At 41.3% G+C, this 26,129-nt stretch overlaps 2 protein-coding genes across 6 annotated transcripts in view; one reads left to right on the top strand and one right to left on the bottom strand.

The window, feature by feature from the left end:
* The first annotated feature begins 1,793 nt into the window (after window positions 1-1,793).
* Window positions 1,794-25,854, top strand: EPHX1 (epoxide hydrolase 1). Of its 4 annotated transcripts, none has more exons than XM_075042542.1 (11): window positions 1,794-2,021; window positions 2,464-2,607; window positions 12,944-13,128; window positions 14,988-15,168; window positions 17,414-17,641; window positions 18,666-18,795; window positions 19,346-19,560; window positions 21,997-22,105; window positions 22,509-22,595; window positions 23,082-23,207; window positions 24,774-25,854. In XM_075042542.1, exons 3-11 carry the CDS (start codon window positions 12,949-12,951, stop codon window positions 24,997-24,999), a joined length of 1,482 nt encoding a protein of 493 aa, XP_074898643.1. In that variant the 5' UTR covers window positions 1,794-2,021; window positions 2,464-2,607; window positions 12,944-12,948; the 3' UTR covers window positions 25,000-25,854. The 4 variants fall into 4 exon arrangements, with proteins under 4 accessions (XP_074898643.1, XP_074898641.1, XP_074898644.1 ...); XM_075042540.1 differs by having other exon boundaries at window positions 1,796-2,021; window positions 2,464-2,585; XM_075042541.1 differs by lacking the exon at window positions 1,794-2,021 and adding an exon at window positions 2,123-2,383 and having other exon boundaries at window positions 2,464-2,585.
* Window positions 19,404-26,129, bottom strand: part of TMEM63A (transmembrane protein 63A) — a 50,256-nt gene continuing 43,530 nt past the window's right edge. For both annotated transcript variants that reach the window (XM_075042534.1, XM_075042535.1), the window contains one exon: window positions 19,404-19,554. The gene's annotated coding sequence lies outside the window, so the exon portion shown is untranslated. The remainder of the gene's footprint in view (window positions 19,555-26,129) is intronic.

Raw genomic sequence — 26,129 nt, 5'->3', positions numbered from 1 at the left:
TAGCTGTATAATTTTCACAATAAACAGCCAAAACAGTTCTAGTTAGGAGGAATGCATGTAAAGAACTAAACCTGATGTAATCTTCCTCTGTTCTCTGTATGTTTGAGGTAACTACTTTTCTCGTTGCTGTTTACTACTGCTACTGCCATAGGGCCTAAGAGTCCCTCATGAACCAGAAGCATCGTATGTCCAGTACTGTTAAACCACAGAGAAAAATTAATATTTAATGAATTGGCAATTTATGAAGGTTAACGCCCACAGGAAGACATATATGCAAGAGTAATATCTCTATGGTAGGAACTTTGAACTACCCTGTCTGCTTCATGAAAGGAAGAACTGGAAGGCACTAAAGAGGTAAGAATGTGCCTTCCTGGATGACTGAAGACACCTGATTTAAGAATATGGGACAGCCTGGATAAAGTATGAAACTACTTCTTTAACAAGTTATAGAGGCTGGAGTTACTGGCGAACTAGAGGTTGGAGCTGGCATTTTTATAACAAATAGGGGATAGAATAATGCAATTTTTCATTAACTAAAATAGTCAAATACAGTATTTGGTAGCTGTAATAAAGTGCTATGACAGTGTGAGACATAATACATTTGCATTTTTGTCTATCATCTTATAAAAGTTGTTATGTTTTACTGTGAAATTCAACACAGTCCTATTTGTATGTATGTGAAATCCCTGTAGTCCTACAGAAGAAAGATGGATTGCTACTAATGCTTCTGGTGTCTGAAGAAAATTCGTAGGGAGCTGCTGGTGAAGCTGGATGCCCCAGAAGGGGCAGAACTCACAGCCAGCATGCTTGGTGTAGAAGAAGAAAACAACAAAAAAAAGACAAGCCTTACTTACAGAACAGTTTTAGGCACATGTTGCTTTAAAACAGATGACTTTTTTGATTTAGCAGCTATTGCTGTTCATAGCAAAACAGCATGAGAACTGCACCACATACTCTTTGGGCAAAGGAATGGTTTGAGCAGACTGGAATGATTAGGTAGAAGAGGTTGAATGACGTGAAGGGCATCATTACCTGTGATCACAAGTCTGCTTGTTAAGACTTCACTTCAACAATCCAAACAAGATTAATTGAGATGGTGTGGAGCTGACAAAGAAAGTAATGTTGGAATGCGGGAGTGAAGTGATAGATGAAAACTGATGTTGAATGGAAAGAGCCAGTAAAGAATTTAAGTTGGTTGTTATGTTCTTACTGATGGGATTAGGTGTTACAGCCTGACCTTCTGAGGCTTGCTCTGATCTCTCTGACCGAGTCTGGAAGACAGGCCTTGGAGAACACGGGTTCAGGGGAATAGCACCCGTTAGGTGCATTCTCAGAGCGTTCCTTCTGTTAGGCAGATGGTTGTGCTGCACAGGACAGTAGCTGGGGAGGTGGAGCAGTGCGAACGTGTTTCTCTCCAGTCGGTCCTACCGCAGCGCGGCCAGCGCTGGTGAGATTGCCCGAGAAGCCATTTAGGAAGCCTGCACGTGGTCCCACTCGATAGTTCCTTGCTGCCTGGCCGTGTCCCAATTCTGCCATTACAACAGTGAATTAACGCTTGCGGGGCTGAACCCTGTAACGCTCCGTGACCACCTGTGGTGCTTCGGAGCCCCGCCGCTCCCCGCCGCCCCCTTGGCGGCCGGTGCCGAAGAGGGGTCTGCCGGGGCTCTGCCAGCGGCGGGGGGGGCCGCCGGTGCTGACGCCCCTTGCCTGGGGCCGCCGTCAAGGGCGGTAAAGCCTTCCCCGCCGTCTGCTTGTTCGCCTTCGGCCTGTGGTGGCGGCCCGCACCCCTCAGCTTGCGGCCGGCCGGGGACGGCCCATGCCGCCGCCCGGGTCGCGGCCCGGCGCTCCCCGCCCCCGCGGCGGGAACTACATCTCCCAGCGGGCTGCGGACGGAGGGGCCCGGCCGGTACCGTGTCCCTCTCCCGGCCTGCGGGTGGGCGGCCCCGGCGGCGAGGCGAGGCCAGGCGAGGCGTGGCGAGGCGAGGCGTGCGCGGTCCGCGTTCCCGCTCCGGCCGCGGCAGGTAACGGCGCCGGGCGGGCGGTTGCCGGGTGGGGTGTGAGGGGAAGCCCGCGCGGCGTTGCTCGTTTCGCCTGAGGGGAGAGGCGCGAATCCCCTCAGCGGTGGGGTCGTGCCTTACCGGCAAGAAACCCGCAGCGTTTAACGCGCGTTTCGGCTTTCGTCCCGCTCGCCTGGCGGCGGCCGGGCGGGGGTCCTGGTCTCCGGCGGCCGTTACCGGGCGGCCGAGGGGGGAAGCCCCCCTCACCGCGGCGGACGAAGCTGAGGGCAATGCCGCGCAGCTGCGGTCGGGGACTGAGGCGTGTTCGTGAAGTTCCCTGCCCCCGGGGGAGTGAAATGGTGCCTCTGCCCCTCCTAGCCTCGGCGGTAGGCAGCTGAGGGAAGAGGGAGCGAAGCGAGAGCGCTGGCCTGAACTTTCCGTCCAGTAAACGAAATTACTTTTACAGGTTGTTCTGTGTGCGGCGTCTCCTGCCGAAGCCCGCCGGCGTTGGACACCGAGAGAGAGGGAGCGGGGACCGTTGAAAGTGGGCTCTGCGCCTACGTGCCTCAAATACCATTGTTTTAAAGGGTGTGTGCCCCTCTGCCAGCTGGTAGTATCAAAATATTACTAACAATGGGTGTTTATTAAAGTCTGAATAATAGCAGTGGGCCGGGTGGGGATTTCTGGGTTGATTTTTGGGAGCAGGAAGGCCCTAATCAGCTTTTTCTGGGGAGAGAGTAGATGTGACATTCCCTGACAGCTTGCCGGAGACAAGGTTGTTTGACTAGTTTAAGGTTCCTGATAAGCTGGCCTTACTGCTGACAATAGTTATGGAAACAACAATTTTATTTAGCGTTCATTGGGAGTCTGGCCAGGTTTCCTGGTTTAGTTAGAGTAAGTGGCTTTAACTATTGGCCTATAAATGGTTTAGTCTGGTTTTGGTTTGCGTTTTTTTACTCATCTCAGTGGGGATATGAAATTGAACTGGATTTTTTTTTTTTTGGTTTATGGGTCATTTGCCAAACCTGAAAATTGTTTGAACGAGTACCATGTACATAGTTCCCTTTGCTGAACAAGGATTTTAGAGATGAGTAGAAAACCTTTTAAGCTTGATGACCGTCTTTTGTTGCATAACTGAGCAATCTGCAAAGACTAAGCAAATGACGCACCCGCTCCTCAATTTTGGCTCAGTTTGTCAGAATTCAGTTGGGATTTTGACTTTGCCTTGCAGTTAAAACATATCATAATCACGTACATTACTTAATTTTCCAATTCTATTGAATTAGGCTGCTTTCTCTTCCCTTATTTTCATAGATAGCATAGCTTTATCTAAAATAAGCGAACGTGCCTAGCTATTGTAGGTAAACCTGCGAGGTAGGATCAGTCTCAGAAGCCACTGTCTCAAACTTACTTACACAGCCACAAATGTGGGGTTAATATTTTGATTGGCACTATTCTTTTGGGATGCCGTGCTTCTCCTCCGGAACGGATATTACTCTTGTCTGAAGTAAGCTGAGACTTGAGTGCACAAATTGCTAATGCTTACTGAAAATCAATGGAAGATAGGCACCAAAAGCAATTAGGCAGCTTTGAAAATCAATCCCCAGTTGAAGTTGTCCAAGGACAAGGATTAGATATTTGTCAGAGCTGAAGTCTTTGTGGGAAAGGTCCTGGCACAGTGTCAAGTTCATGACTCTTTGTTCTACATCTTTTCCAGCCTGAATTCATATATAAAAACTTGCGTATGATTTGCTTAAACTCTGCTTGTTTGTTATTTCTTCCAAATTTTGTTATTTTTTTCATTGGGGCGATCATGGTGTTGAAGTAAATGATTCAAAATAGAGCACAGTTGGTAATAACCAGTGCAGCCAGAATCCACATACAATTTGTCTGTGTGAATTGCCCAAAATAGGTTTTGGATTACTAGGTGTTTAAAAGGCCTTCTCCCCCCCCCCCCCCCCCCCCCCCCCCCGTTGATCTGCTATACTTCTTGTATTTGGTCATTCTGTAGGGCAATACCATGTTTTCAGCCTGTTTGTTCATCTAGGGTTTCAGCAAAGCTTTCAGACTTACCTAGTATTTTTAGACATAGAACTGCAATGTTTTAGTATGGCAAGTGCTGTGAAACAAGTTCAGGCTTCTTAGTAGAATATATACATGGCCAATTTGCTCTAAGTAATTACAACAGGTAAATAAAAAGGTTTGGGGTAATAATTCCAGAATGATAATACTCCCAGAAATTCTTGTTTCTTCAGTAACAGTTTGTCAAGTAATTTGTCAGTGGAGAAGTAGCAAAGCAGGGATGGGGGTGGTAGGTGAAGTATAGCTTATAGCTCTAGGCAAAATGAATTGATTATCTTATGTATTCCTATGCACGTTTCTTGTATTATAGTTGGGAGTATTCAAATTTTGTGGCCAGATGAGCAGAGGTAAAGTCTTACCTTTGTGGTAGAGTGTGCACTGCTTTGTTGAGCCTGCAAGAGTGCAGGCTCAAACACACAATCCCAGAACCAGGGCAGTCGTCTTTAATGCACAAGTTCCAAATGTGGCAAATAGATCTTTAATTACTGTGTAAGTCTCTAAAGAAAAGGCACTTGGAAAGCAGAGCATCTTGCTTCTCTCTGAAGAGCTTTGGTCTGCTTGTAATTAATGCTGAAAATACTTTTTCCCTTCTGAATACTACTACTGAAGAAGTCCTGGATTCTTCCTCTGAACACATTATTTTTAATTAAAAACATCATTGTGTGTGTAAATGGGTATTTATGTAAATAGTAAAGCACAAAAGTCTACTTCTAAAATGGCATTTGCTTTAATATCTTGGTCATACTAGATGTAGCAGGATGGCTAACACAATGATTTGAATATACCCTGGGTTTTATAGTTTGATTATTTTTTTTTTAAAGCAGCGTTATCGGCTTTAATATGTGTTTAAGCATATTGTTATTGATTAAATGCTTTCTGATTGGCAGGGCTGGGAGTATTTCTGTGGGAATCGTGGTAGCCATGCTTTGTTAGTTGCTTTTTTCAATAGTGTATGATGCCGTCTTCTACTGCATTTACCAGAATGAGGAAATTATCTGTGATCATGTTTATGGAGGGATCCTACTGGGGTAAAGAACAAGAGCTGTTTTCTAGATTTGAGAAGTGAGCTGTTCTCCAACATTCCTCCCAACTTTTTTTTGAAACATCTCTGTTGGAGATGATTAGGTGTAATCCACAAGACAAGTAAAGGCTCAGCAAACTAATTTTTTTCGTTCTTTCTCTACCTCGAGCAATTCTTCTCATAGTTATTGCACTTTAGCAGTTGATTATTTTTTTTTCTTCTTTTGAACTCTGCAATGAAGACATAACTATTGCGCTATCAGTTTGTTCTGTATGCCCTGGCTGCCCACTGCATCTGTACCCTGGGTATGCTCTGCTGTCTAATAGAAGATGAGTCTTTCTCTCGGGTTAAATCACTATGTATTATGAATCAAAAATAGAGCTCTGTTGAAGGACCTTGTCCTCTTGGCTGCTTCATCGTGAGTGTTAATTGCTCTAATCTGGTGGGTACAGGTAGTGCACTTTTCTAGATGAAGCCCTTAAATACAAAGAGAACATAAATATTTAGTGGTTATTAAGAGAGAGATGTAGTAAGAATTGTTCTTGTTACATGTTTACTCTGGCACATCCTTTTGGTGTTGCAGTTATTTGACAGAAAATGATGACTACCATCTGTTCCCCTCCTCTCTCATCATTCAAAGTTCCTTTTCTCTTTGAGAATGAAGTCTTCATAGAGAGATAACAAGTTTCTTCCTGTTTCCATAGTCACAATTTATTAAAAAAAAAATTTTTTTTTACACTCATACATGTTTTCGTTCATGCTGCCCTTACTACTTGGAGTCATGATCCTAATTTAAATTTACAGCATGCACCTCCTCTTACTGTCTTGCAGATTGCCAGAAATTTTCTTTGCAATCTTTATATTCATCATTTCCATCTCCACACCTTCTTTTAACTGAAAGATTGTTATGTACTTTGTTCTTACATACTTTGGAGTGCAAGATTTCAAACTGTTTGCGCTCTTTTTTTTTTTTTCTTCCCCTCTAAGGCACCGCATACAAGTCAATTCTGCATGTGTTAATAATTAAAGGCTTTAGTAACACAATTTTCTAACAGCATTAATACAAAAAGCTTGTAAAGCTGCTAGTTAAAGATGATCTTTCCCTCTCTGATTTCATGGAAGAATCTTAAGAAAATTAGACTAATGGAAAATCCCACAGTAAACAGAAGGACACACACTGTGCTGTACCACCAAGCAGTACGGGATGAATGTGAGTCTTATCTAGAGATCAGACTGGGCAAAACATTGGCCATAATACCATTGCAGGGGAGGAAGGCAACCTTTTACTCTTTAGTACTTGAGGATTTAGCGAAGCTAAAAATAGTGCCTGAATTTCCTTTAAGGCATGAGGAACAATTACCTCGATCTCATTTCCTTATCTGTAATATCTCAGTCTTTTGGTTCACGTGCACTTTTTTCTACCCCTCTCTGTAAAATGCAGATGCTGGCATAGGATGAGGAGATTCATCTCATTATTGCTAGAAACTCTGGTGGAAGGCAAAACAGAAGAATGTGCTATTTGTAATTTCTTTTCAGACATTTTAAATTAAATGTGAAGTAAAGCTTGAGATCTTCTTTGGAGTCTATTTTATTGGACTGTGTCACTTAGTTGGCTGAACAGTAGCTACAAACTGTTTTAAAAACTTCTTACTGGCATGATATCCTTCCCTTTTTTAACTGTAACATGCGGTTTGAGAGAGGTCTGTCTAGGAGACCCATCTTTCAGCTGTGTTCACCCGCAGGTTGGATGCCAGGCTTCTGTTGCTTCTCTGCATTCGTGCAGAAAAACCTCTGTCACTGTTGTTGGAATTTGAGGGTCGTTAAATAGGCTAAAGGCTGGATAGGATAAATAGGATAAAATCTGCATGATCTAACCTTAATGTTGTAGCTATCAAATGCATTCTTGTGAAATTTTAAACAGTTCTTTCACCCTTAATTATTGTGACTGAACAGTGCTTATTTAAGAATCCTTTAGCAGCTCTTCTGTCTGTAGAGTCCTAAACAGAAATGATTACAGATGGAGAGTAGATCTCTTTTCCCCTGAATCGTGCACATAGTCATTAGGTCACACTAACAGGTATCACACAGATCCTAGGTCGGATTCTGCCAGTTTGCATTTATGCAGCCCACAGGCTTTTTTTAGACTCTCTGAAGGAAGTGGGTTTGTTCAAGCATAATAGAAGCAAAGTAAGGAAAATTGAGTTAAATAAGACATGTTTTTAAGAAGCACATAAGAATATGTTGGGCTCGGATTTGAAAGAGCACACAGTGGTGCTTAAGTATCTGTTCTTGTAAATTGAGTATTTTCCTCTTAAAAGATGTGGTGTGCAGTATTTTAAATTATGTTTGTGAGATGAGCTTTGACCGGCCAGTGGTTGCATAAATATGCCTCCTTTGGGTGAGGCAAAGTGGGTAACAGTGAACTTAGTCCCATATTACTTTCCTTTTTTGCTTAGCTAGGCTTGGGTCTCAGTGCATGTTGGATTTCAGTGTAGTACTGAAGAGATGATACCACCTGATGGTCACTGTATTGCAGGGAAAAACTAGGTGGGAATATGTTGTATAAGGTACTCAGCTGCTCCCCTGGAATGAAGTGCTTCTGGGACTGACTGCCCTAAGTACGAGTTCTGGGTGATGCATACAGGTACCTCGAGAGCCTTCAATTAGCTCTCTGTCGATCGTTACAGTTGTCTGAGGGGCCGAGCAGATGAAGAGCTGCAAAGGAGCAGTGCCTCACTGCCACAGGTGTGGGGCGTTCTCTGTGGTGATGGAGGCGCACCCCCAACCCTGTCCCAGGTGCGGTGTGCCCCGCTCCTGGGAGAGGCGAGAGCATGGCTTCTCCTTCTTTGGGGAGGTGACCCCTTTCCTTGGTTGTAGTCTTCTAGTTAGGTTCCTGCTGGCTGATTCCTGATTGTGCACAGTCTAGAAAATGATTGTGGAACAGAATGATATCTCTTCCTGCTGTTTTGGAGATAGCATTGTGCACCACCTCCCTATGGCAATAAAAAATGTAAATGGTAAATTTCTTATCGAGACAAGCCAGAAACTCTATTGGATTTCTATTTCCTGTCTTTGATTTGCTTCCCTGCGTAGGATGCTTTATTTCATCCGATGCCTACCTCTCCTCCTTCCCTACAATGTTAATGTATCACTTTATGCTCACCTGGGAGATGTTATCAGTTGTATGCAAAGCAATTCCTGTGTTGCTAAGCTATTTTGAAGGTTGTCATAATGCTCCATAAACTACACAAATAGGAAGCTTTTCTTACACTTATGTCTTCACGGTTTTCTCTCTGTTTCTGGTGCTACATAATGACAAAAAAGTAATGCCCGGAGATGGTAGGAAATGGACTGAGGGTGAAGCTTCTGGGACTGTGCCACGTCTTGGTCCCTTATAGGCTGTCAGTGCTAGGGGACCCTGTTACAGGTTTCATGAGGTTTTTTAAGTCCTTCAGTGCGTTGTTTTTCCTTCAGATCTGTTGGGAAGACTAACCTGCAATTGCCGCTCTTCAGGCAAACTGATCTGTAAACAAAGACACTGCGGCAGAGGGGTGCCTTTTCAGTAAAACCTAATGGGGGAGTTTATGTAACAGAACAAAAATAAATGGAAACACCACTTCTAAATTGAGCTGTTATTTCTCCTGCAGAGTAATTATTAATCAATAAACCTTGTATCTAACAGCGTCAGAGCATGCTAAGCACTCTGAGCTACCTTGTAGTCTGCTAGTAAACCAACCTTGGAGAGAAAATGTAATTAACTCTAAGCCATGATCACCTTTGGCATGTGTCTGAAAGCAGCATGGTCTCTTAGAGCTTTTGCATCACCCATGCATTAGCTGGTTTGCACTGATATGGTTTAATAGCATGACTCAGAGTTGTGGGTATTGTGCATCATTCAAGCCGTAGTAGCTTGGTTGCATAGCGTTTGGGCCAAAACAGGTTTCTAGAAGTTAGGTTGAAAGTCTTCCCAGTTGCTTATTTCTCCAGTAACATGTTTCAGATAGATTCTAATGCTGCAAGGGAAAGGTGAATGATTACTAGTAGGACAAGATGGGGATTTTACCATTAAGCCATTTCATAGATGACCTCTCTAAAAAATAAATAGCACTGTTCTCCAGGGCATCTGTTACTGGATGCTGATGAAGACAGGGCATGAGACAGGACATAGCTTTGATGTAAATAATAATTGCTTTGCTCCTCTGCTGTTAGTGCGCAAACAGAGGACAGAGCAAATCAAAATGCAAAAAATGCTGAAAAACAAGAGTGTTTTCAACAAGCAGCATTAAGATACTGTAATAAAGTTTGGGGGTTTTCTTGCAAATCAATGTATTTCTTGAGATGCACTTGATTTTCTTCAAGAGGAGCTAGGTTTTGGGCTATTTACTGAATCCATCACGCTTTCTTTCAAAACATGTTTTTAAAGTAGCAAAACAAAAACATTCTTCATTGGGCTCTTTAGGATAAAAGTACTGTCTAAGGTATTTAAGTGCTGTCTACAAACAATATCCACCCTGGGGTACAGCAAAGTCTTGGAGTCTAAGTACTTGACCATGGAATAAATGGAAATATTTCCTTCTAAGGTCTTGCCTTTGGTCACATAGAAAGAGGAAAAAGCCAAAGCAAAACATGAACTCCCTTTGAAGTAGTCATTTTTAAAGGCAACATGCCAGCACAGTTGCATTGAGACACTTCAGAGAATAAAAACACCAGCACTTTTTTCTTTAAATCTCTGAAAATTCTAAGTATAGAAAAGTTTTATTGTGCCTGTTTGTCCTTCCACATTCATGGTCCTGTATTGCTGTATCATAGAACAAGTGTAAGGGGCTAATAAGTGCCATCTCACAAGAGCTCAGTAGTGATTAGCAGAGGAAATTCTGGTACAGGTGCGTCATGACTGAGGCTGCTTTATGCTGTTCAAATAACACACGGGAGTTTTAGAGAACTAGCTTGAATAGCAAACTTGGGAAATCATTGAGTGCGTTTGCTCTAAGTGGTTTCCTCTCAGCACAGGCTGGAGAGGTTGGTAGGAGCATGCTGCGTTCCAGTAACTCATCACTAGCATAACAATCCCTTTGAGTGTGCTATGAACTGGTGCAAGTTAATATACTGCTGACGCACTTTGCCCTTTCTCTTCCTCCTGTGCAGTCAGAAGAAAATGTAGCCTAGTTGGAGCTCTAGGCCCCTGTGTTTGTTGTAATTAGGAATTTTACAGGCACTTTCAACGGAACTGAGAGAGATTGAATATAGAGAGCAACTTGGGATCTCTCTCTGTTAGCAAAAAATAATCCAACCAGTGTCAGAGACAGCTTCTTCCAAGTCAAAATGACATCTCATGCAAATCAATTTGTCACTGGTCCCAATTCTCTGCAATAGAAGACAGAACTTTTGTGAGACCTGAAATTGATTTTCGTGCTTATTGCTGGATTGTAAACAAGCTCATCCTAATGTCTGTTTGGAATTAATTGCAAAAATGGCTATCTTTTCACATAGCGAGTTCTTTGTACACAGAGTCCAGGGCAAATGCATGTGTTTGCACACAATCTCTCCCATGTCTTCTGCTGCAAAAATGATGATTTCTCAAGTCTCCTTGAGAGCAGATGGGGGAAGGAGAAATGTTTTTGTAGATCTGGGTACTCCAGTGACTTCGGACATACAAGTTTCTTGCTGGAGAATGGGCTGGGATTCTGTTCCTGGGTAAAGCAGTTCTGTGTTAGGCACTGTGCCTCTGTCACCGTGTTGACAGAGGCAATGGGGCTGATACAGAGAAAGAGTCCTCTGTTTTTCTAGGTACCACAGCCATCCTGCCTGAACAACGGGGCTGGCACTGACAGCAGCTCTCTTTTCTTTTGGCACGGCTGTTTGTCGTGGGCCTTTGTAAACATATGAAGTTGGCCAAGAGTTTGATTTTTTCATATTGTAGTGTTTACATAGTTACGCTGGTGAACCTTTCTAGTCTAGACATGGCCTGAGTTGTGCTGTGATTTCAGGGAAGTTGCTGTTCTTCTCTGTTAAGACTTAGTAATAGAAATGCTATTAAATACTGTGCTAGGTATTATTTCTATGTAAAGTGCTTTGAGGTTTCTAAAAGCCCCTCCAGTTCTGCTCTGCAGTAAAATTTAATTGTGCTCTGGAGGCTCCTAGACTGCATTGGTTTATGTGTTGAGGCAAGCTGAAATTGGACAAACTTTTTAATTCAGGGGTAAGTTATGGCCTGAGCATGGTGGAGGTGGGAAAAGATTGTTGTCTTGTGCTCCAGAGAACATTGTGGAGAAAAACTAGCACCTCCTCAAACAACAGAAATTATGGAAGGACCGGTGAAACAAATAAACAAATCAAGTTCTTTCAGTGCCTATCATTCCCATTTCTCCAGCCTCTGAGGATTAAGGAATTTTAGGTCACTTTTTAAGGCTGTAGCACTTGCATGTCTAAGCAATAAATTTTTGTAGCTTGCTGTCCTATCTGCATAGTGCCTGACTTGTATACAAATGTTTTAGTGGGTGCTTATTCTGACCATTTTATTTATTGATTGTCAGGCATTAGAAATTAAACTCAAGAGGTTGACTAAAATGTGTCCTGTCACATAAAGGCACTTACAAGGCAGGTCAATTTTACTCCTGTTATAATCATGTGAACTCCCGTTAATTTGTGTTACAATTCCTGTTTTGATCCAAGAATATCTTTGAGCAATTTCAGAGCATCAGATTACTCTGCAGCAGCAAAACTAACAAAACTTTCCAGCTCTGGAGAGAATGAAGACTGTTCTGTGTTGTAAACAATGCTTGCCCTATAGAAGTTTTGAAATACTTCATGTCTTATCAATTCCCCAGCAAATGAGTGTTTGAAACATGACATTCTTTAAAATTATGCATTAAAATGATGACAGTACTGTTCCCCAAACCACCTTACAAACATTTCTCATACTTAAAGGGATGCTTGAAAACATTAATTAGTAAAGAGAGTCTGAGTAACTATTTTTTTCTGCTTGCAGCATGAAATAGTTCAAATGATTTTTTTTTTTTTTTTTTTTTTTGTTAAGGTGTTCTGTTTGACTAAAGCAAAACAGCCCTGCAGTTGGGTTATGCAGATATGCTGTGAAATCAGGTTGTTCTTCACTTTGACGGAATTTTATTACTTGCGGAAAGTTGTCTTAGAGCCAGGAGACCATGCATGTGGTCTTTTGTTTTTTCTTTAAAACAGTTCAGGGGGAGAAGGAAAGGGAAGGTCCTTCTACCCTTTGTACTGCTGTTCAAGGGTTATGTAAATACATCCCTGCCCCACTCCCCCAGGCTGATTGGGGGATACAAGGTGGTTTCACTAAGGCTCTTCACTTTTTATTCTCTATATATGTCTTGCAGGTTTTTTCCTTCCAAATCTGTAACAATAGATATGCGAGCCTTACTGAAGAAATGCTCTGCTTTGGAATTTGTGGGAAATCTAGAGCTTCAGAGGAAGAGAAAGCATTAAACTTGAGTAATATCCACAGTCACCTCCTTTACTGTTGAAGTTTAGCAGCAATCAGTGGCCACTGAGGAAGCCAATGGGACGTGTTTAATCAGAGGACTATTTAATTACCAAGCCATGAGATCTCTTGACTTGCTTTCAGTTCTGTTTTTACTCAATGTCTTTTATGCAAAACATTTAATTCCTCCCCATTTAAGTTGCGTAGGTTAAAACATCCTATTTCTGAAATTCTACAGAAGTGTTGATGTCCTGTGAGTGACAGAACACCATGTAGATCGAATCCTATCTTTAAAAGCAAGTAAACCTCTGTAGTCTTTACGAAGTATGTCACGTGTCTGAACTATCTGATTGGGCTTACCAGAGTTCTGTTCTTCTCTTGCAGGCATTATGCTGCTTGAAGTATTCCTGGTTCTGGGGACAGTCATCATCTACTTCTTACTTTCCAAGAAGAAAGAAGAGACATTACCCTTCAAAGATGGATGGTGGGGCAAGGGACAAAAGCCTGACACTGAAGAAGATACAACTATTCGGCCATTTAAGGTGGAAACTACAGAAGAAGAGCTGAGCGTAAGCAAATCTCTGTACTGGGGAGAGAGAAGAAAGAAATGGCTAAATAAATGCAGAACTTGTTTGGAAGTAATTTTTAAATGGAACCAATAGTTACATTTATGAGAATGAGTAATGATGTCCAGGACTTGGGGGAAGGGATTTTTCAGTACTTCAGAAGATAGGTATGGATAGGCAGATTTCACATCCTGCTATACAATTTTGTTCTCAGCTGGCTGTTGCAAGATTGCTAGTAAATAAACACACTCTGTAAAGCCTAATAAACGTAAAAATCTTATTACAGATTACTCAACTCTGTGTTCCTGTTTGTGCACCTTCCTCAGTTTGATTGTGTAGACCAGAATAAGAATAATGTCTTTTGTCTTTTTTTTTTCTTCTTTTCTTTCAAAAGCAATTACGAGTATCTCATTTTCTTGACTGGTTTATGTTTGCAGCTGTGTTGGATGCTGATTCTTCTGTAATTAATGATCTAATTTGGTCAACACTAATACCACAGCGGTAATTACAGTAAACACATACATCGCAGAATTTGTTAGATAGCAAGATTTTGATTCTGTGTGTTTAAGCCAGGGATTGTGCAATTTCACAGATCTGTGTGGAGTAGTGGTTCAAACAGTACTCAAGGGATTGCTCATATTATTCATGTATAATGGATTCCTATTTTCTCAGTAAGGCCTGGGTTTTTTAACACTTTGTTTGCCCTCCTTAGTAGTATCAGTGGACATTGATCTTCAATATGTTTCCCCCTTACACTGCAGACACAAAGCTAGATAGTTTCTAACTTAGAGATGTTTTTGAAACATGCAATGCTGTATTATGACAGCTATTGCAACATAATCCACTGGTAGAAAACTCTGTTTCTAAATATATTCTTACATAAACTAGGAGTTGAAAGTTACACTAGCATACATTACTAAAACATTTTTTAAAAGGTGTTGAGGATGGACAAAAAGCATGTATGTAAAGACATGTTAAAAACTTAATTTAAAAATCCATGCTTTCTGTACACGTGTTAAAAGCCAGAACAGTGAGCTTACATACCAACATCTTGCCTAGACTAAGACTGCCCATGCAGTGCGAGGCATGAGCCAGCACATACACCTAACTCATCTTAGGGTGAGAGCTATCTGTATCGCTATATTAGAAAATGCTGTTCAGGTTTAAACCCCGCAGAGGTTTGAGTGGGATTAGATTTCCAGACCTGCCTTCCACCCTCAACTATTCTGTGGTTCTGTTCACAATAGGAAGGGGCTCTTGGCTGTCCTTCCCTGCTGAGTGATTTTGAACGGATTCTGCAGTATCATCGGCATTCCCTGTAATCTTGAAGTGCAGTGGGAAGGTTATTTTAGATTGGGAAACTTTTAATTCCAGTCTAGTTTCACCAACTTTGTGGCCACGCAAAATCCCTCAGTTTCCCAAGGAAGACATCCAGCCCCTTGGCTTGGGAAGGAGAGCAAAAGGTTTGGGCCAGATCCATGCGTTGATTGTGATGTTGGGCTCTTGGGTAACCTGGGGAGCAAAGTACCACGGAAAGGCAACAAGGCTTAAACTGTGAAGCCCCAGTACTGTCAGAAGAGTGTGTTGTCTTCTGTGGTTATCAGCCTGGCAAACAGGTTAGCCAGCCCTGCAAAAACAGGGAGTGTTAAGAACAGCTGTAAATGGAAGAGGAAGGAGGCCATCTGGAGGAGAAAAAGAACTGAAACAGCTGGTGGAGCATCAGCAAAATGCACAGGTGTCATTAGAGATGTTATGTTCATTGTTCTCTTTTCACTTGGGTTGGGAATAACTAGAAACCATGCACAGTGGAGTACAAGATGGCAGACACAAGTGCTTGTAATGTCTCTTCTTTTTCCCTATAGGACTTATTTAGGAGACTTGATCAGGCTCGATTCACTGAGCCACTGGAGAACAGTTTCTTCCATTATGGGACTAACTCAGCGTATCTCAGGAAGGTTGTCTCCTACTGGAAAAACCAGTTCAATTGGAAGAAACAAGTTGAAGTCCTCAACAAGTACCCACAATTCAAAACTAAGATTCAAGGTGTGTGGCTTTTTCCCTTAAAAAATAAGCAAACAGTAATACATAATCCTTGTCTACAAGGGATCTCAGTGGTAAGAATTCTATGGTTGTGTCACATGGGCCTTCCCTCCCTGGCTGCCATGGCGTGGATCATTGGCACTGCTGCTCAAGCAGCAAGAAACTCCTGAAGCCTTTAGGACAAGGAATGACAAATGGAATTCCCTTGTGCATGGATGGATTGTCAGCTGGTGTTAACAGGAACCAAGCACAGGCATTCTGAAACAGAACTGGATCTTAAGATGTACACATGTCCCCTGACTCGCATGCAATCATGCAAAAATACCCACAGATGCCTCCTCTTGCTCCATGTAGTTCCCCAGCTGCTGCTGTCATGGTGATGCCATCAGCCTGGCAGCCCTCCTCAGCTGGGTGTGCTGGCTGCTCAGGTTGTCCCTGCTTGGCAGGGCAGATGTGCTCTGCTGCACTGTTTCAAGAATTCATAGGCCTAGAAACACAGAATGCCTTTCCCTTGGGGTTGACGTGCTGCCAGGTGCGAGTGAATGGTTTGTCTTTCCATTCAAAGCACAGATGCCTTTGGAAGAGGTCATTCAGCTAAGATCTGCTGGTGCTGGAGCTTGGTCAAACTGGATGATTTAAATGCTTGAATTAGGGTTGTGCTTGGGTTATCTGGCAGTACAGTTGTAGATTTAGAGCAAAGCAGGCAATTGTTTCACATGATGGCAAAATTCAAGCTTGAGATTACGCTATTATGTTTTTACTTGCACCCATAATTGTACATTATTTCAAATGGGGCAATTCACCATAATATTTAAAATATTTGTAGTAATATTTGGGACAATAAACAGTTGTTACATTGTGGTTAGAATGTAAAGATTTTATTTAAATGTGTACAACATGGTTAGTGCTGAAAAAGATAAAAGCAAAAGGTCTTCCCTTAAAAAAAGAAAAAAAATAATCAAATATTATCTGAGACAAGAAGGGGAGAAGAAGCTAAGGATAATGCACTGTGTATAGCAATAGGAAGAGAAATTTCAACGTTAGGAATGATTACTACAGAGAGGACACATGAAAAGACAAGATCAAACATGCTGTATATCAGATTCCTAGCTTCTGTCATCCCTTGAAAGTTTCTCAGAGAATACAGAAATCTGCAGAATTGTCAAGGATGGGGAAATCTCAGTCAGTGAAAGAAGGTGCGATTGCTGGTGAGCTGGAGCTGGTGTCAGTAAAATGTGCTTAAATACATCAAGTGAGGTGTTTAGGCTCTACTAAGAGCAAATTATTGTTTCCTGGAAAGCAAAGCCCTGAATGGGTTTGAGGAAAAGCATTTCACCTGAAGCAACTAGTGCAGCGCTGTGTGAAGCCTACTGCTTACATATTGTAAGGATCACAAAGGAAATAGGACTGCAATTTTTACCTTTTTACTTAACAATGAAGGAGACTGGTACTAGAACATAGTTTCCTGTTTGGGTTTACTCACTTAAAGAGATACTGAAAGCTTTAGACAAAAGGTAGAAAAGAACTACAAAATTGAACACTTTAACTCTCTTCTAGCAAGGCATTTTTTCAAATCCTTGATTTAGCACAATTGGTTTATCAGCAGTTAAGATGTGTGATTTGACTACAGGAGGCCTCCACAGACAGAGAATACTTAGTGAAGGCTTTTTACATTCCTTTTGCTTTAACATTAGGATCAATGGCTGGATACAGAAGCCAGACATGTTCATATGGAAAGGAAGGCATGCACAAAACAAGGAATGTGATTAACGCCCCCAAACAAACAGCTGCTAGTTATGATGGATTCCCTGTCTCTTGATGCCTTCAAGTTGCAACTGTATGCCCTTCAGGAAGAAAAATCTGTGGTTGACTGAAGCCTATCTGGTGCCACATAGGGATATTTGGGTAAAATTTAAGGGCACTTGGACTAAATGATGTAATCGTCTCTTCTGCCTTTAAGCTGTGTGAGTCACTATGTTACCGTTAGTAGATTGCTTCACTTCTATGTCTTAGTTTGGCAATTTATTTTAAAACAGAAATATGCCGACCTCATTTGGCTGCTGTGATGCTTAATTGCCCATTATAAAGTACTTTAAGGTCCTTGGATAAGTGGATCCAGAGAAGTGCAGTGTGTTTGCATGCTCACCAAAAAAGGACTTCAGAAAAGATTTATTCATAATCTGTTCTGTGATTAGTTTCAGTGTCATGGTAAATTTGGGCATGTTAATTAATTATTTTCTTTTTACAGGCATTGATATCCATTTTGTTCACGTAAAGCCTCCTCATTTGCCTGAAGGCCAGTCTGCAAAGCCATTATTAATGGTTCATGGTTGGCCTGGCTCATTTTACGAGTTTTACAAAATTATCCCTCTCCTGACGGATCCTGCAAGCCATGGCCTCAGTGATGAACACATTTTTGAAGTCATTTGCCCATCTATCCCTGGTTATGGTTTCTCAGAAGCACCCCACAAAAAAGGTACGATGTATGAGAAGAAACTGAACTATACAATCCTAGTCTCACAGTGAGATAGCCCCTGTTAGCAGAACAGTAATTCTTAGCACTTCTTGTTTTCCCAGTGTAGAAACAAAGAACCTGTGTGTCATGTGGGAAGAGGGAGGTAAGAGTGTGACTTCAGGTGACACCATTAATTAGTATTAGGAGCAATGTATAGATAATTTACAAAGGGCTATAAAAAGTTACGAAGTGACAACTCATGAATTGCAATTGAGTCAATTAATTGTGTAGGGGTGAGCAGGAAGAGTAAAGTTGCTACGGTTCCTTTTGGGTGTTTTGAATCCATATTCAACAGCATTATACAGGTAGGTGACAAGCAACAGTTGAAACAAGATGAATTCATGTATCTACATGGTAGATTGCAGCCAAATACCTGCTTGTTCAGCTTGTGCTCTGAATTATATAAACACAAGCTGCAATAAATTGGAGCAAGGTAGTATTTAAAGTGATACTGAGTTAGTATTTAATTATGTGTGCAGCCGAATGATGTGGGGAAGGTTGGTTTTGCTTTTCTGTACTTCCCTGGTTATGATTTATGTGGTCAGGGTTTAGTGAAGTGGAGAAGTGCATTACTAGTGGAAACTTAAAGTTTCCAATTATCATTAAGATGAGACTATGCTCACAGTAGAAGTGGAAACACATGTCCTGGGCAATGCTCAGTGCCTCTGACAGGGCTCAGCTGGAGTATGACTATGGTTTAAAGGGAGTCTGGCAACCCCTCGGGGGTGGCAAATGCATGAGCAACTGGTGGGGTTAGGAGAACACTAGTCTGCAGCAAAGGCTGGACTTTGTCCTCATGGTTTCTGCTTGCTCTCCAGACCTTGCCTGGATGTGACAAGGGCTTCCATATAGTCTGTCAGACAGGCAAGGAAACATGGACTTGTAGCTTTTTAGGAACGTTGACGTTACCTTGTAGGGAGAATAAATGCTGCACAGTCAGAAGTGTAGCTGGAATTAATGCAACGGTGTTCTTTTTTTAATGCAGGCTTTAATTCTGTAAGTGCTGCTTCTATTTTTTATGAATTGATGCTAAAACTGGGATTCAACGAGTTCTATGCGCAAGGTGGTGACTGGGGCTGGCTCATCTGCACCAATCTGGCCCAGATAGCTCCCAAGTGAGTATTGCTTTGGTACAGTGCTGCATGATTGGCATGTAAAGCTGTTTTATTCTTTGAGTAGTTGTTTCTTGTGCACGTGAGAGTTCCTGTCCAAGTCCTCATATGAGCACTGTGTAGTTTCTTTCTTCAGTGCTCAGTGTTAAGCAGTGATCCAAAATTACATACTTGAGTTTGTATTTTTTATATATATATATATACACATGAGATAGAGATATATATATACACACATACCTGTTCTTTCAAACAGTTGTGCAGTAGTTTTGTAATGGCCCCACTGGGGTCTGGAGTGGGATAAGTACTTGTAACAAAAGGAGGATTTGCGGCTTAGTGCCCAGGAGTGTGTGCCGATTACTGACAGTTACCCATTTGACTTGTCATTTTTGTGTGAAAAGCCACACCACAAAGTACAGCTAAAGTCTTGATGTAATTAGCAGGTCAGAATTTAAGTATGTCCATTTTTGTCAATAACAACATTTTAAATATAACAACTTTGAATCACATTTGATTTTTGTTAATTTGTGGGGGCTTCTTCTGTTTTTATTTTTAGCCATATGAAAGGTCTCCATTTAAATCTAGCCTCAGTTACGAACATGGGATTCATTCACCTGGTCTCCATTCTGCTGGGCCGCTATCTTCCAGGGCTCTTCGGTTTCCAGGATGAAGATGTTAGGCGGATGTTTCCCTTCTTGAAAAAAGGGCTCTACAGGATCTTGTTGGAGTCTGGCTACGCTCACATACAGGCTACAAAGCCGGATACTGTTGGTAAAACAAACAAAAAACCCCTTTTGAGCTCAGAATACTTTGTTTGTTGTAGCTGTACTTTCATAGAAACAAACTGTACTGCTTAAACTATGCAGAAAATCAGGTTTTTTCAGGGAAATTGAAGTAGGAACGTTAGAGGTTTTAAAAGGTGGGCTTTTCTGTATCCAAGTCACAAAAGGTTACATATGGGTATATCGCATTACACTCACTTTTGCATGCAGAAGCAGTAAATCTGCACATCAGAATTGAGCATGCTCTAAGTGCCACTGACCTCATTTTCAGTTTTCATAAATAAAATAGTTTATTTAATACTTTTCCACTTCTGCTATCACTGGGGACTGTAATTCTATTTCAGATGCAGCTATGCTAAGGGCAAAAGACAGTTTCTTCACAGAGAATGGATCATATTCAAATGATGTAAACTACAAGAAGCTTTTAGCTGTCTCGGCATGCAATGTTGCTTTTTTATAGAGATAAGTAATACCTGAAAAGTAAAATCAAATTTCGTTTTCATTCATTGTTCTGAATCACTTGCAGACTTTCAAGGGAAAAAAAAAAAGTGTACCTATGAATGTTCTTTCTTAGATGAGCTAGTCACTCAGATTGCTTAACTGCTTTTAAGTATCTGAGTATTAAGTGTTTCTATTTTAAAAATATCTTTTGCAACTGAATTGGACAACTGAGTCAAGAATACTGAACATATTTTGGTTTCGTGCAGCAGCAATTCCCTTTGGATTTTATTAAAAACATAGCTAAGGAAGCTATTTCTTAATGGTTTTTCATAAACTTACCTACAGAACCAGGTATATTCTTAAAATGTGTAGGCAAGATGATAATTTTATGGATTTTAAAATAATTTTGCTTCTTTTGAGTTTTGGTTTCTAAAAATTACTAGTTTCTAATTCCCTTTGTGCGTTAAGAAAAGATGGGGAAGCTGGTAGCTGAAAGATGCCTAGCCATGCTCCTTCTGCTGTGGTTTTCTGGCTGATTCTTGTCTCTACCAGTAATGTGTTGTCTGTCAGAACAAATTGCGCAGACTGGGAACCAGCAGTCGGTTCATGTTTTGGGAGCTGGAGCAGGAACATTCCTGCAATTTTGAGGACAAAGAAGGAGAGGAGCATGGCGGGTGGCAGGTTCGCATAGGGAGAAGAACACTCTGAAGACGGGAGTGTAAGGTAGCTGGAAGAAGCACAGCCATGGAGGCTACCACGGTCTTCCTGAGACTTCTGGTGGTACAGGGCTACGCTGCAAGCTGTCCTAAGCGAGGAAGCTGTCTCTGGCTCTTGATACATACATATACTATGCTTGCTAATACTATACTTTTGATTGCTTCAGAGTTGGCTTTTGATCAAACTAGCTTGCATGGATTTGATTTTACACTTATTCTTTGGGAAACCTGCATGGAATGTGGGTTCATTTTCAACTGACTGAAACAGGCAGCACCTGTATTCAAAGCACTGTCAATCAATTGATCAATGTCAATTTTTCCTATATGTAAACCAATGGACTCTTTTTTATTCACAGTAACTATATGAGAACAGGCTATTGCTTGTCTAATTCTGCAGATCTGGAAAGCATGCTCAATATAACTTTTTCAACCACTCGGTATTTCAGTTACCAATACTAGTTGTTTGATAACTGGAACTCAATTATGTTTAAATAGCAATTACTGATGAAATTGTGCTAGCTGTAGTGTTAGGTATCTTTCAGGAAGGTTGGGTTGCGTGGGTGGAACTTCAAATGTATTGCTGTTGCTCAGGAAAAACTTTTTCTAAGGTTTTTCTGAGGAGCTGGGACAGTTTATGTTCCCTGTATTTCATAGCACTAGGATGTATTAGCAAAGTTCCAGGTGCAGGTGTGTGTTTTCTGTCCAAGCAAAACAAACTATAAAAAGTATATTAAGCCTTGTTCTACATAAAGGCCATTGGCTATTGCTAGTTCAGAAGATGGACCTTTCAGTAAGGTCTTGCTCTTCCTTAATTACTTTCTAATAATCCTTAAAATGTTTTTGCTGTTAGATAATAGTGCAGATTCTCCTGGTCATGTGTAGGCACGTGGAGTTTGGCCCTATAATGCTGTTTAATAAATGACAGCTTCCAGATTAATGGAAGCAAACCCTGCTTGGCACATAGAGCTTGATCTTATTAGCTTACAAGAAAAAAAAAGCCAGCAGAAATTCAATACTGTTACATCAGTTCAAAAAACGTACAGTGTGAGCTAATGCAGAGCCTTTTGATTTGCAGATACTATCAGTTTATGATTCAACAATAAATGGCTCCAACTTGTTCTACTATTTTATTTATTTATTTAAGAACACAGCTGCTGGAACAGCCTTGTAAAGTTATCTACGCTGTATTATAATGGGCTGCTTAGGTAACAGTCTGAGTTTAGTAGTCAGATACCACAATTTTAGTTAAATTTTCCTCCTCCTTTTAGGCTGTGGTTTGAATGACTCTCCTGTAGGACTGGCTGCATACATCTTGGAGAAGTTTTCTACATGGACTGATCTGGAATTCCGTAATTTAGAGGATGGAGGACTAGAGAGGTAAGCGTTTCCTCTCATGCCATTTTTGATGAGGTAACTAAGCCCAGAGTCATAGCTAAAGAAGTTTGTCTGAATTGATTGCCTCACATCTCGTAGGGAGGTGCGGTGCTGTACTACAGCATGCAAAGAAGGAAACAGGCTGTGAAGGCTAATGTACTTACTCCCTTCCCACTTTGATCTCCTAGAGAAGAGATAGAGCCTGCAACTTCTGGGTATTAATAACTTACTTAGGTGGAAGAATCTCATTAGGACAGAAAAACAAAAGTTTAACCTACATTAAGATGCTGGGAAACAGAACTCATGATTCATTTTAATACTAATACTTCACTCTCTATGAATTTGGTTTAGATTGATCAGTATTGCTTCATCTATCTACTGTTTGCTAATAAAGGATCATTCTTAGTGTGCAGCAGAAATCTGAGATGAAGTCCCCTTTGAAAATTGCTGAGGTACCTGGCAGGAATGGAATGAAGGGGCATGTAATGAAAAGGTCCAGTGACAATGGATTTTAATAGAATGTTTGCACTGCATACAGCTAACAATTTGATAGGAAACACGCACTATTTACAGCACATGTTGGTGTGATGGCTCCACTGAAGGCTTAGGGTAGCATTTTAAATTATGAATAATAAATGGCACAAGCTGTTCCGTGTGCTCTTCTGCTCCTACCCTCCTAGTCTATGGACAGTATAAAAAGCTATGCTGGAGCATAAGGTGCTTGTTGGAGTCTGCCTTCTGTGTAGGAGTTAAAATATCACTTCCCAGTTTGTGTCTGAAAGCCTTTAACATGCTTAATTGGTCACTGACAGACAGAGGGGGAGTAACACACTTCACCTGTCAATGCTTCTTAACCAAGTTAACTATTTTTTCCTGCAACTTATTTTTCTTACAACCAACCCAAAGTCAAGTCCCTGCTAAAAGTAATGCAAAATGGTATTCAGTTCCAACTAAGTAATCTCTGGGCTTACCTATTCAGGAAGTTTAACCTGGATGATCTGCTCACCAATATCATGATCTACTGGGTGTCAGGCTGTATAGTCTCCTCAATGCGTTTCTACAAAGAAAATTTGCAGGAGGGGATAGGCACACAGAAACATGAAAGGTAAGTGGTTTTTTTCCTTAAATATTTTGCCCTGAACTTAATTTTATGGTTGCAGACAGGTTGCTTATGTCTTACAGCTGCTGAAAGTTTCTGAGTGCTGAGGAAAAGCAATGCTGTATCACAGTGTTTCTCTGCAGGACAGGTCTGTTAGTTGATATACTGTGTTGCACTTGGAAAACACGGTAATTAGGTAAGAATCTTGAACCATCAGTCAGGAGATCTGATGGGAGGCACTGCTTGATGACCTCCCATTCATGGTGTATCTAACTAGGGAAAAGCACGTACAAGTACTTCCAGATTTTACTTCAGTTACTAAATTAGCCTGTGACAGAGTCATGCAGTCAATTTTGTTTATAGTTTATTTGGTTTGCAGTTCTAGTACTTTTCTGGTAACAGTTTGCCTATTTCTGCAAAAGATTTAAGTCCTACCTTTGGAAGCAACTTCAGTGTACTGACAAACTGCATAATATGAAAGTCAGTAAGACTGATGTTCCTGCTGTGCAGACACTTAAGACAGCAGTTTGGTTGCATATACTTGTGTCAGCTTGAGTATTAGTGAAGGCTTAAACCTGCCCTGAGGTATCTGCAACCACAGCTCACTGCTGTGGTATTTAGCTGTGAAGTGATGCTCCCAGGAAGCTGACTCAGTTCTTGAAGCTGTTGTGGCTACACTGTGGGCAGTATCCTGCTCCAGTTTTGCCTATGTGAGATGAGCTTCTATGTGCCTAAAGAAAAGAGTCTCAAAGTCCTATGTAAAATTAGGCACCCTCTTTTCAGGCTTCCAGTGGCTACATGTCCAACAATTTTTATATCTAAATTTTCAAGTCTGTCACTGCTGACAATGCAGCTTATGTGTACAGGATATTTAAACCTAGAAAATGTTGCTCTATTTATAACAAGCCCAGATCATTCCACTTCCTAAGATACTTTCCCCCTTAAATCCCATTGCTTCCCTACCCTGTTTCCCTAATGTGCAAAATGTTTTGTAGAGTGCACTTGTGCCAGTTAAAAGCAAGAGCTACTTTACAGAGTCAAGTCTTACATTCAGAAATGTTTCCTCTGAACTAGTCTAGATTGACTCTCTATCATTCTTCCCCTCTCCTCCCCCTTCGCAGCAGTTCAAGATAATTCTTCCCCTGCCTACTCTCCAGTTGTCCTGCCAGGCTCAATGTGTTCTAGTTGTAATCTTCACTGTACATCTCTCTCCAGCCCTTGTCAAATTGTGTGCTTTCCCCTCAATACGTGACTCCTGAGCACTCAATGCAGCATGAGGAAACTCAATACCTACCACCTCCTAGGGCTCTCTTCTCAGTTTCCATGCTTCTACCTCTCATGCCCTGGATCCCTTGCAGAATTGCCTTAATATCAATGTATGCAGAAATTTTAATTTTTTTTTCCCAGGAATGGGAGTGTTGTCTAGTCTTCAAATTTAAGATCTGGAAGTCAAATTTTAATTGCCTAACACCAGTGTGCCCAACTGTTTAAGAACAACATTTCCTTGGGACTTTCCATTTCTTGCAGAGTTAAGTATTTGAAAGATTAAAATTATTCCCTCTTTTCTCTCAGGCTCACAGTACAAGTACCTACTGGCATTGCCTCCTTCCCTAATGAAGTCATGCACACACCCCAGGCTTGGGCCCAGAAGAAATACACCAACATAGTTTCCTTCCATTTCATGCCTCGAGGTGGCCACTTCGCAGCTTTGGAGGAACCTGAACTTCTTGCTGAAGATATTCTGCAATTTGTTGGGAAAGTAGAGAAAGAGCAACTTTGGAGAAAGAAAGGAGACTAATTCCCCTAACAAACAGCAGGGTAACTGCTTGTAGCTTAGCACATGTACAGGCCTTACTAAGTCTACTGTAATCCATGTAATTAGATCTTATTCTTGACCAGATGTGAGAGAGGACAGCATGAAGAATGCAGTATTATCTCAATGAGATACTGCTGTGGGGACCTGCGGATTTTGGGTTGTTTTTTTTTTTGTTTTGTTTTGTTCAGCTAGGCTAAGAAAGTAGCATGAAGATTACTTTATCTTCTCCCCCAAGCACAGACTTGTAAAATCTGTTCTGTAGTATTCCTGACTCTTGCTTTGAAATTGAAAAATAGACCTTACAACTAATAACAGTTTATTGTTATGAAAGGCTTTTTTTCACAGCAGCAGTAAAACTTGAGTTGGTGTAGATGTGAGGTTCCTCACATAAAGAATGGGAACAGCCTAGCAAGACCTAACTTGCCTGAGTGCATCGGTTAATCAGCATCGATGATCTATAGTACATTTAAACTAGCCAGCTGGCTGCTGCTGGCTGCTTTTCTCTTCCAGCCTGGGCTGCTGAGCCGCTTCCTGGCTGTGAGGAAGCTCAGCTCCCCTGCGCCTGGCTCCTAGGACAGCAACATGTGAGGAACAGCTGAAAGAAAGACACAGGCGCCTGTAGCTCAGACCCCAAAAGGAGGGACTGGGTAGGAGCAATAATTATAGCCCAAGCTACCTCTGCACCGAATTTGTACTTTTAGCTAACGTCATAGCCCTGGATAGGCTCAAGACACTGTGGCTTTGCACTGCTTCTGTGAGGTACTGTATTCTTACTAAAAAGTAAAAGTTTGACTAATCCAAAATTAGAAGACACTTGCATTAAAATTTTGAATAATACCTGTGTGTTTCTTTTAAATTTTTTAATAACTGAGATTTTGCTTGGTGACATCGAAGAGAAACATCAATTCAGAACCTATTGATTCTGTACTGCATCTGTTACAAAGGTCAGATTGAAGGCAAACTGCTCAAAGAAAATTGTATTTGAAGGGCTGTATGTTTTTGCCAGCAATGGTCCCTAGTGTATGCAGTACTCTTAAACTGTATCCAGATGACCGATTTCAGGATAGTTTTGTTCTCCAGTCACTTCTGATATACTTCCCTACCCCTGCAAG

Source organism: Buteo buteo, chromosome 12, assembly GCF_964188355.1.
Source record: "Buteo buteo chromosome 12, bButBut1.hap1.1, whole genome shotgun sequence".
In the NCBI taxonomy this organism is placed as follows: domain Eukaryota; kingdom Metazoa; phylum Chordata; class Aves; order Accipitriformes; family Accipitridae; genus Buteo; species Buteo buteo.
Note: the sequence above shows the minus strand (reverse complement) of the source record. Positions and strands in the feature narration are given on the sequence as shown.

What these genes read in the sequence shown, in the direction of transcription:
- EPHX1 (XM_075042542.1), top strand. Translation starts at nt 12,949, where the DNA reads ATGCTGCTTGAAGTATTCCTGGTTCTGGGGACAGTCATCATCTACTTC. An exon ending in ATTCAAAACTAAGATTCAAG is followed by an intron (nt 15,169 to 17,413) that starts GTGTGTGGCTTT and finishes TTCTTTTTACAG; the next exon opens with GCATTGATATCCATTTTGTT. An exon ending in TACAAAGCCGGATACTGTTG is followed by an intron (nt 19,561 to 21,996) that starts GTAAAACAAACA and finishes TCCTCCTTTTAG; the next exon opens with GCTGTGGTTTGAATGACTCT.